The sequence below is a fragment of the Oncorhynchus gorbuscha genome, unplaced genomic scaffold (assembly GCF_021184085.1).
Source record: "Oncorhynchus gorbuscha isolate QuinsamMale2020 ecotype Even-year unplaced genomic scaffold, OgorEven_v1.0 Un_scaffold_10179, whole genome shotgun sequence".
NCBI classification, from domain to species: Eukaryota; Metazoa; Chordata; class Actinopteri; order Salmoniformes; family Salmonidae; genus Oncorhynchus; species Oncorhynchus gorbuscha.
The window spans coordinates 1-11516 of NW_025752989.1; the positions used below are offsets into that span (position 1 = coordinate 1).

General features: G+C 47.1%; 1 protein-coding gene across 1 annotated transcript; it reads left to right on the forward strand.

Annotated features, from left to right (window-relative positions):
• Nucleotides 1–3212: 3212 nt before the first annotated feature.
• On the forward strand, nucleotides 3213–11206 carry LOC124030247 (dihydropyrimidinase-related protein 2-like; the record flags this gene model as incomplete). Its single annotated transcript, XM_046341671.1, has 4 exons — nucleotides 3213–3355; nucleotides 4375–4559; nucleotides 8473–8637; nucleotides 11145–11206. Coding segments are annotated over exons 1-4 (555 nt in total), but the record flags the coding sequence as incomplete, so codon positions are not given.
• Nucleotides 11207–11516: the final 310 nt, after the last annotated feature.

The following is an 11516-nucleotide window of genomic DNA, read 5'->3' on the forward strand; positions in this document are numbered from 1 at the left end:
CCTGTCTCTCTATCTGTCTGTCGTTCTGTGTCTCTATCTGCCTGCCTGTCTGCATGTAGGCCTGTCTGTCGTTCTGTGTCTCTACCTGCCTGCCTGTCTGCATGTAGGCCTGTCTGCCTGTCTGTCCATCCATCAGTCTGTCTATCAGTCACATTCAAAAAAAAAATCTGCGTTAATAAAAACAACACAGGGTAAAAATTGGACAGAAAACACATGGTATTATTTTTGACCCAGCCAGTTGAGCACTTAGTTGGGTTATTGAGCTATGACCCACTGAGTCAGATCAGAAGACTGGAGGTATGGATTAGTAGGGGCGTGGCTTTCAGATAGTTATTTTAGGCCACCCGTGAGAGTAAATGTCATTCCGATCATCTGTTCTGTTATCTTGTCGACACGTATTTAGGTTAAGCACAGACACTTTTGAAGTTTAACGAGACTTACACAAAATGAGTGCCACAGGTGCACATGTGTAACGGATGTGAAACGGCTAGCTTAGTTAGCGGTGTGCGCTAAATAGCGTTTCAATCGGTTACGTCACTTGCTCTGAGACCTTGAAGTAGTAGTTTCCCTTGCTCTGCAATGGCCGCGGCTTTTGTGGAGCGATGGGTAACGATGCTTCGTGGGTGACTGTTGTTGATGTGTGCAGAAGGTCCCTGGTTCGCGCCCGGGTATGGGCGAGGGGACGGTTTAAAATTTATACTGTTACATTGATGCTGTTGACCCGGATTACTGGTTGCTGCGGAAAAAGGAGGACGTTCAAAAGGGGGTGAGTGTAACGGATGTGAAACGGCTAGCTTAGTTAGCGGTGTGCGCTAAATAGCGTTTCAATCGGTTACGTCACTTGCTCTGAGACCTTGAAGTAGTAGTTTCCCTTGCTCTGCAAGGGCCGCGGCTTTTGTGGAGCGATGGGTAACGATGCTTCGAGGGTGACTGTTGTCGATGTGTGCAGAGGGTCCCTGGTTCGCGCCCGGGTATGGGCGAGGGGACGGTTTAAAATTCTACTGTTACACATGCATATCCCAATGTTGGGATGGTCACCACTTCGTTATGATATTTAAATAATCATGTTATTAACTGTTTATTAAAATATGCAATGTTCAAAAAATATTGAAGGACATCTTTAATTAGCAGTGTACAAAACATAACATGATGAACAGGAATGACTTACTATTCTGGAATGGTCAACAAGACCTATCTGAAAGCCACGCCCCCAATAGGCCATACTTCCTGGAAATAGCATGACAATAAAAACCCATTCGATGGTTAAATTAACCCATGTTTAGGTACTCCAAAGGCATTTGCCTATTAGGGGGGCATGGTTTTCAGAGTTATTTTTGGCCACCCGTAAGAGTAAATGTCATTCTTATTTGTCATGTTGAGTTTGTACACTGCAAATTTCAATTATCCTTCAATATTTTTGCCTATTACATATTTTATTCTAAATGTAATTATATTATTATTTAAATATTTTAACAAATCTGTAACAAGCCATAAGGACATCATAGGACATCATGCTCTTGTGTAAACCTTATTAAAGCCCCAGAAGTGTCAGTGCTCAACATTAACATGTGTTGACAAGACAACAGAACAGATGGACTGGAATGACATTTACTCTCCCAGTGTTCCGATCTGACCCGATGGATCACAGCTCAGTAACCCTGCATCAACAACCCAACCTGGCTGGGTCATAATAACCCAATGTGTGTTCTGTCCAATAGTTACCCAACTTGGGTTGTTTTTATCCCAGAGTGCAATGTTTTTTGTCAACCAGTAGCAGCAGTAACTCTGAACCGAAACTGTGAAGTCCTAGAGTGTAGCCCTCTGGTGTCCCTCTGGTGTCCTGGCTCTCTGTGGATCTGTCACTTTACATTATGGCTTCACTGTTGTCTTTCCCAACAGGGTCTCTCTGCCCCTAAAGTCTGTCTGTCTGTCTGTCTGTCTGTCTGTCTGTCTGTCTGTCTGTCTGTCTGTCTGTCTGTCTGTCTGTCTGTCTGTCTGTCTGTCTGTCTGTCTGTCTGTCTGTCTGTCTGTCTGTCTGTCTGTCTGTCTGTCTGTCTGTCTGTCTGTCTGTCTGTCTGTTATTTACATTTTAAGAGAAGTTATATAATTTCCGTCCGTCCACTCCCCGTTGACTTGTCCTATGACTGATGTGATCATAGTGTAAACTGAGTGCATGGTGGCATCAGCAGAGGCAGTACTAGCTGGCGGAGGAACAGCCTTTAGAGAGGGCATTGTAGTTCCCTCACCCCTCTCCTCGTTTGAGACCCCGTGCCGAGGAAAGAGGGGAGGGGAGAGAGTGACCAGGGCTAGAACTGGGGGAGAAGGAGAGAGGGGGGAGTGGAGCTGGGAGAGAGTGACTGGGGCACTGCCCCTACTGATAGCAGCACTGCCCCTACTGATAGCTGCACCTCCCCTACTGATAGCAGCACTGCCCCTACTGATAGCAGCACTGCCCCTACTGATAGCTGCACCTCCCCTACTGATAGCAGCACTGCCCCTACTGATAGCTGCACCTCCCCTACTGATAGCAGCACTGCCCCTACTGATAGCAGTACTGCCCCTACTGATAGCAGCACTGCCCCTACTGATAGCAGCACTGTCCCTACTGATAGCAGCACTGCCCCTACTGATAGCAGCACCTCCCCTACTGATAGCAACACCTCCCCTACTGATAGCAGCACCTCCCCTACTGATAGCTGCACCTCCCCTACTGATAGCTGCGCTGCCCCTACTGATAGCAGCACCTCCCCTTACTGATAGCAGCACCACCCCTTACTGATAGCAGCACCTCCCCTACTGATAGCAGCACCACCCCTACTGATAGCAGCACCTCCCCTACTGATAGCTGCACCTCCCCTACTGATAGCTGCACCTCCCCTACTGATAGCTGCGATGCCCCTACTGATAGCAGCATCTCCCTTACTGATAGCAGCACCTCCCCTACTGATAGCAGCACTGCCCCTACTGATAGCAGCACCTCCCCTACTGATAGCAGCACCACCCCTACTGATAGCAGCACCTCCCTACTGATAGCAGCACCTCCCTACTGATAGCAGCACCTCCCTACTGATAGCAGCACCTCCCTACTGATAGCAGCTTTAGTACACATGTCTTTATATGACTGAGACATGTGGTTGTCTCCCCAAGCTACTTTAAGGTGATGGTACTACCTGTCAGTTCTTCTGGATACGAGTGTGTGTTGAATGACTAACATGTTTATGTGTATTTGTGTTCCTCGCTGCTGTCGATGGTTCCTGTGTCTCCAGACTGATCGCCTCATTATCAAAGGAGGAAAGATCGTTAATGACGACCAGTCTTTCTACGCAGACATCTATGTGGAGGATGGCACCATCAAGTAAGAAGTTACTGTTAACACACACACACACACACACACACACACACACACACACACACACACACACACACACACACACACACACACACACACACACACACACACACACACACACACACACAGACAGATTGACACACATACATACAGACAAAGACACAGAGGCAGACGGACGTATAGACATAGGCAGACAGAGAGGCAGACAGAGAGGCAGACAGAGAGGCAGACAGACATATAGACACAGACAGACAGTCAGGCAAACAGAGGCAGACAGAGAGGGAGACAGACAGATAAAGACACAGGCAGACACAGAGACAGAGAGACAGACAGACAGATAAAGACACAGGCAGACAGAGAGACAGACAGACATAGAGGTAGACAGAGACGCAGACAGACCTATAGACACAGGCAGACAGAGGCAGACAGACATATAGACACAAGCAGGCAGGCAGGCAGGCAGGCAGGCAGACAGAGGCAAACAGAGAGGCAGATGGACATATAGACACAGGCAGACAGACAGGCAGACAGAGAGGCATACAGACATATAGATACAGGCAGACGGAGAGGCAGACAGACAGAGGTAGAGGGAGAGGCAGACAGACATATAGACACAGGAAGACAGAGAGGCAGACAGACATTTAGACACAAGCAGGCAGACAGACAGACAGGCAGGCAGACAGACAGAGAGGTAGACAGACAGAGGTAGAGGGAGAGGCAGACAGACATATAGACACAGGAAGACAGAGAGGCAGACAGACATTTAGACACAAGCAGGCAGACAGACAGACAGGCAGGCAGACAGACAGAGAGGTAGATGGACATACAGACACAGGCAGACAGACAGGCAGACAGAGAGGCAGACAGACATATAGACACAGGCAGACAGACAGGCAGACAGAGAGGCAGACAGACATATAGACGCAGACAGACAGGCAGACAGAGAGGCATACAGACACACAAACTGTTGTTGCTGTTAAAATGTGACCATTGTCCTGTACCATGGCTCGTGTCCTCCTCACCAGGCAGATTGGTGAGAACCTTTTAGTTCCAGGAGGGGTGAAGACTGTTGATGCCTACGGACACATCGTGATCCCCGGTGGCATCGATGTGAACACCAGCCTCCAGACCTCCCAGCTGGGAATGAGCCCATCAGATGACTTCTACCACGGGACCAAGGCTGCCCTGGCAGGGGGCACCACCATGATCAGTAGGGTTCCTCTATTATACTGCTGACCCTACCCTAACGAACCCTAACCTTCACTAACCCTAACTAACCCTAACCCTAACTAACCCTAACCTTCACTAACCCTAACTAACCCTAACCTTCACTAACCCTAACCTTAACTAACCCTAACTAACCCTAACCCTAACCTTCCCTAACCTTCCCTAACCCTAACTAACCCTAACCTTAACTAACCCTAACTAAGCCTAACCTTAACCTTAACTAACCCTAACCTTAACTAACCCTAACCTTCCCTAACCCTAACTAACCCTAACCTTAACTAACCCTAACTAACCCTAACCTTAACTAACCTGCACCTTCCCTAACCTTAACTAACCCTAACCTTAACTAACCTAACCTAACCTTAACTTAACTAAATCTAACTAACCTTTAACTATCCCTAACCTTAACTAACCCTAACTAACCCTAACCTTAACTAACCATAACTAACCTTAACTAATCTTAACTAACCCTAACCTTAACCCTAACTAACCATATCTAACCCTAACCTCAACTAACCCTATCTAACCCTAACTAACCTTAACTAACTAATTTGGGGATTTAGATAACTATCCCTAGTATGGTTCTCAATCAGAGGCAGGTGTCATTAGTTGTCTCTGATTGAGAATCATACTTAGGCAGCCTGGGTTTAGTTTGTTTGTAAGTGATTGTCTATGTTAGTTGCTTGTGTCAGCACAGGTCTCATAGCTTCACGGTCATTATTGGTTTATTGTTTTTGTATTCAGTGTTCAGTTCTTTCTTTAATTAAATATTCATCATGAACACATACCACGCCACATTTTGGTCCTCCGGTCCTTCTCGCCTCTCCTCTTCAGATGAAGAGGAGGAAGACCATGACAGATAGCGAGATGCAACACCATAGAGTCTTTCCAGTCCACAGAGATAATATATTATACAGCACTGAGGGAGAGAGAGAGAGATCTAACACTATAGAGTCTTTTCAGTCCACAGAGATAATATATTATACAGCACTGAGGGAGAGAGAGAGAGATCTAACACTATAGAGTCTTTTCAGTCCACAGAGATTATATATTATACAGGGAGAGGGAGAGAGAGAGGTGGTACAGGGAGAGAGAGAGGTGGTATAGGGAGAGGGAGGGAGGTGGAACAGGGAGAGGGATGGAGGTGGTATAGGGAGAGGGAGGGAGGTGGAACAGGGAGAGGGATGGAGGTGGTATAGGGAGAGGGATGGAGGTGGAACAGGGAGAGGGATGGAGGAGGTGGAACAGGGAGAGGGATGGAGGTGGTACAGGGAGAGGGATGGAGGTGGGAACAGGGAGGGGAGGGTGGTTTAAGGAGAGGGAGGAGGTGGAACAGGGAGAGGGAGGGGTGGTATATGGAGTATAGGGAGAGGGAGGGAGGTGGAACAGGGAGAGGGATGGAGGGAGGTGGAACAGGGAGAGGGATGGAGGTGGAACAGGGGAGAGGGATGGAGGGAGGGAGGTGGAACAGGGAGAGGGTATAGGGAGAGGGAGGGAGGGAGGTGGAACAAGGAGAGGGATGGAGGGAGGTGGGAACAAGGAGAGGGATGGAGGGAGGTGGAACAGGGAAGGGATGGAGGGAGGTGGAACAGGGAGAGGGATGGAGGGAGGTGGAAACAAGGAGAGGGATGGAGGGAGGTGGAACAAGGGAGGGATGGAGGGAGGTGGAACAAGGAGAGGGATGGAGGGGAGGTGGAACAGGGAGATGGAGGGAGGGAACAGGGAGAGGGATGGAGGGATGAAACAGGGAGAGGGAGTATAGGGAGAGGGAGGGAGGTGGAACAGGGAGAGAGGTGGTTTAGGGAGAGGGACAGAGGGAGGTGAACAGGAGAGGGATGGAGGGAGGTGAAACAGGGAGAGGGATGGAGGAAGGTGGTATAGGGAGAGGGATGGGAGGGAGGTGGTATAGGGAGAGGGGGAGGTATAGGGAGAGGGGAGGTAGGGCAGCTGCCTCTGGGTCAGATCAGAGGGAGACAATTTGTGTTTCTTTGTGGCAGCGAGGAGACAGGCTGAGAGGAAGCTCTCTGGAGCGGTTAGAGACAGGGGGGAGAGCTGGAGGAGAGGAGAGCATGTCTGAGTGCTGCAGTTAGATCATCTGAAACCGGGGTCATGCTATCCCAGCCTGTCAGAGAGACTTTACTCTGAACTCTTTACCCTCAAACCGTCCCCCTGCTCCTATTGGATCTGTGTAAACAGCAGCACAGACCCCATACGGCTGTTATGTGAGCTGTGGTTTTAGGGATGGAACATTGGAGGAAATATCAGCCTGATGTTTTTAATGCATTCTGCTGTGACTTTGCATCGTCTACGCTATTCGTGGATCGTCATCGATCTTGAATGAAAGAAACTGAGTTGAAGTTCACTGCTCAGTGTGTGGTTTCCTTTCTCCCCTGTCAGTCCCATAGTTGACCCTGTCCTCCTCTTCTTCTCGCCTGTCCTCAAGTTGACCTGGTCCTCTTCTTCTTCTCTCCTCTCCTATAGTTGACCTGGTCCTCTTCTTCTTCTCTCCTCTCCTCTAGTTGACCTGGTCTTCTTCTTCTCTCCTGTCCTATAGTTGACCTGGTCCTCTTCTTCTTCTCTCCTCTCCTATAGTTGACCTGGTCCTCTTCTTCTCTCCTCTCCTATAGTTGACCCTGTCCTCTTCTTCTTCTCTCCTCTCCTATAGTTGACCTGGTCCTCTTCTTCTTCTCTCCTGTCCTCTAGTTGACCTGGTCTGCTTCTTCTCTCCTGTCCTATAGTTGACCTGGTCCTCTTCTTCTTCTCTCCTCTCCTATAGTTGACCTGGTCCTCTTCTTCTTCTCTCCTGTCCTATAGTTGACCCTGTCCTCCTCTTCTTCTCTCCTGTCCTATAGTTGACCTGTTCCTCTTCTTCTTCTCTCCTCTCCTATAGTTGACCTGGTCCTCTTCTTCTTCTCTCCTGTCCTATAGTTGACCTGGTCCTCTTCTTCTCTCCTGTCCTATAGTTGACCCTGTCCTCCTCTTCTTCTCTCCTGTCCTATAGTTGACCTGTTCCTCTTCTTCTTCTCTCCTCTCCTATAGTTGACCTGGTCCTCTTCTTCTTCTCTTCTCTCCTATAGTTGACCTGGTCCTCTTCTTCTTCTCTCCTGTCCTATAGTTGACTTGGTCCTCTTCTTCTTCTCTCCTGTCCTATAGTTGACCTGGTCCTCTTCTTCTTCTCTCCTGTCCTATAGACATTTACATTAGTTGACCTGGTCTTCTTCTTCTCTCCTGTCCTCTAGTTGACCTGGTCTTCTTCTTCTCTCCTGTCCTCTAGTTGACCTGGTCTTCTTCTTCTCTCCTGTCCTATAGTTGACCTGGTCCTCTTCTTCTCTCCTGTCCTATAGTTGACTTGGTCCTCTTCTTCTTCTCTCCTGTCCTATAGTTGACCTGGTCCTCTTCTTCTTCTTATCTCCTGTCCTATAGTTGACCTGGTCCTCTTCTTCTTCTCTCATGTCCTATAGTTGACCCTGTCCTCCTTCTTCTCTCCTGTCCTATAGTTGACCTGTTCCTCTTCTTCTTCTCTCCTGTCCTATAGTTGACCTGGTCCTCTTCTTCTTCTCTCCTGTCCTATAGTTGACCTGGTCTTCTTCTTCTCTCCTGTCCTCTAGTTGACCTGGTCTTCTTCTTCTCTCCTGTCCTCTAGTTGACCTGGTCTTCTTCTTCTCTCCTGTCCTCTAGTTGACCTGGTCCTCTTCTTTTCTCTCCTGTCCTCTAGTTGACCTGGTCCTCTTCTTCTTCTCTCCTGTCCTCTAGTTGACCTGGTCCTCTTCTTCTCTCCCGTCCTCTAGTTGACCCTGTCCTCCTCTTCTTCTCTCCTGTCCTCTAGTTGACCTGGTCCTCTTCTTCTCTCCCGTCCTCTAGTTGACCTGGTCCTCTTCTTCTCTCCCGTCCTATAGTTGACCATGTGGTCCCTGAGCCTGGTGCCAGCCTCCTGGGGGCCTACGACCAGTGGAAGGACATAGCAGACAGGGGGTCCTGCTGTGATTACTCCCTCCACATGGACATCACCCGCTGGCACGACGGACTCTTTGAAGAGATGGAGAGTCTGGTGAAGGATAAAGGTATTGTTTCAGGATGTTCTGGATCTACCTGTGTAGATAGTACCTGATGTTCTGGATCTACCTGTGTAGATAGTACCTGATGTTCTGGATCTACCTGTGTAGATAGTTCCTGATGTTCTGGATCTACCTGTGTAGATAGTACCTGATGTTCTGGATCTACCTGTGTAGATAGTACCTGATGTTCTGGATCTACCTGTGTAGATAGTACCTGATGTTCTGGATCTACCTGTGTAGATAGTACCTGATGTTCTGGATCTACCTGTGTAGATAGTACCTGATGTTCTGGATCTACCTGTGTAGATAGTACCTGATGTTCTGGATCTACCTGTGTAGATAGTACCTGATGTTCTGGATCTACCTGTGTAGATAGTACCTGATGTTCTGGATCTACCCGTGTAGATAGTACCTGATGTTCTGGATCTACCCGTGTAGATAGTTCCTGATGTTCTGGATCTACCCGTGTAGATAGTACCTGATGTTCTGGATCTACCCGTGTAGATAGTACCTGATGTTCTGGATCTACCCGTGTAGATAGTACCTGATGTTCTGGATCTACCTGTGTAGATAGTACCTGATGTTCTGGATCTACCCGTGTAGATAGTACCTGATGTTCTGGATCTACCCGTGTAGATAGTACCTGATGTTCTGGATCTACCCGTGTAGATAGTACCTGATGTTCTGGATCTACCCGTGTAGATAGTACCTGATGTTCTGGATCTACCTGTGTAGATAGTACCTGATGTTCTGGATCTACCTGTGTAGATAGTACCTGATGTTCTGGATCTACCTGTGTAGATAGTACCTGATGTTCTGGATCTACCCGTGTAGATAGTACCTGATGTTCTGGATCTACCTGTGTAGATAGTTCCTGATGTTCTGGATCTACCTGTGTAGATAGTTCCTGTGTCTGTCTTCAGATCTCAATCTGTCTGACACAAAACCACCCAATATGACTCAATATAAATCGTTTCCCTACCATATAATTACTAGATGAGCATCTAAGATGATATTAGCTTGTGTAAAAATAACTTTGAAAGGGGTCAGGTCTAGCTTTTAATGGTGTTGTGGTAATGTATCTGATACTGTGTTGCTAATGGTGTTGTGGTAATGTATCTGATATTGTGTTGTTAATGGTGTTGTGGTAATGTAACTGATACTGTGGTGTTAATGGTGTTGTGGTAATGTATCTGATACTGTGTTGTTAATGGTGTTGTGGTAATGTATCTGATACTGTGGTGTTAATGGTGTTGTGGTAATGTATCTGATACTGTGTTGTTAATGGTGTTGTGGTAATGTATCTGATACTGTGGTGTTAATGGTGTTGTGGTAATGTATCTGATACTGTGTTGTTAATGGTGTTGTGGTAATGTATCTGATACTGTGTTAATGGTGTTGTGGTAATGTATCTGATACTGTGTTAATGGTGTTGTGGTAATGTATCTGATACTGTGTTGTTAATGGTGTTGTGGTAATGTATCTGATACTGTGTTAATGGTGTTGTGGTAATGTATCTGATACTGTGTTGTTAATGGTAATGTGGTAATGTATCTGATACTGTGTTAATGGTGTTGTGGTAATGTATCTGATACTGTGTTAATGGTGTTGTGGTAATGTATCTGATACTGTGTTGTTAATGGTGTTGTGGTAATGTATCTGATACTGTGTTGTTAATGGTGTTGTGGTAATGTATCTGATACTGTGTTGTTAATGGTAATGTGGTAATGTATCTGATACTGTGTTGTTAATGGTGTTGTGGTAATGTATCTGATACTGTGTTGTTAATGGTGTTGTGGTAATGTATCTGATACTGTGTACACACACACCTGTTTCCGTGCAGCTAGACGATTACTGCAGGTGACAACACAACACTAGAGACACATACTGTACATGAGACGATGTCCACACTCACTAATCCACACAGACAGCCAGTCAGCCCACCAACTCTCTCTCACCCAGCTGAGCTACACTCACTAATCCACACAGACACACTCACTAATCCACACAGACACACTCACTCATCCACACAGACAGCCAGCCAGTCAGCCCACCAACTCTCTCTCACCCAGCTGAGCTACACTCACTAATCCACACAGACACAATCACTAATCCACACAGACACACTCACTAATCCACACAGACACACTCACTAATCCACACAGACAGCCAGTCAGCCCACCAACTCTCTCTCACCCAGCTGAAGAGCACTCACTCATGCACTCACTCACTCACTCACTCACTCACTCACTCACTCACTCACTCACTCACTCACTCACTCACTCACTCACTCACTCACTCACTCACTCACTCACTCACTCACTCATGCACTCACACACACACAAAACCACTCACTCACTCACACAACCACACAACCACACAACCACCCAACCATATGCACACACAGTAGCTCACAGACATATAGACACATCTGCACATGCTTGTGATTTTCAAATGGGAGAAATTAAACTCCTTGAAATGGTTTGAAATGTGTTATGTTTGAATTCCTCCAGGAGTCAATTCCTTCTTGATCTTCATGGCTTACAAGGACAAATTCCAGAGCTCAGATAGTCAGGTAAGTTTTATTTCTTCAAACTATTTATTCAGACGTCTCTAAAATGTAAATAATAACCTTGGGTGTTTCTCCATATGCGTACTACCGTGCTCCGTACTCTCACGCTCTCATCTGAGGACGTTCTCTTGAGTAAAACATTCCATTTGAGCAGCACTCCCCCTACTGTATTACCTCACCACCCTACTGTATTACCTCACCACCCCTACTGTATTACCTCACCACCCCTACTGTATTACCTCACCACCCCTACTGTATTACCTCACTACCCCTACTGTATTACCTCACCACCCCTACTGTATTACCTCACTAC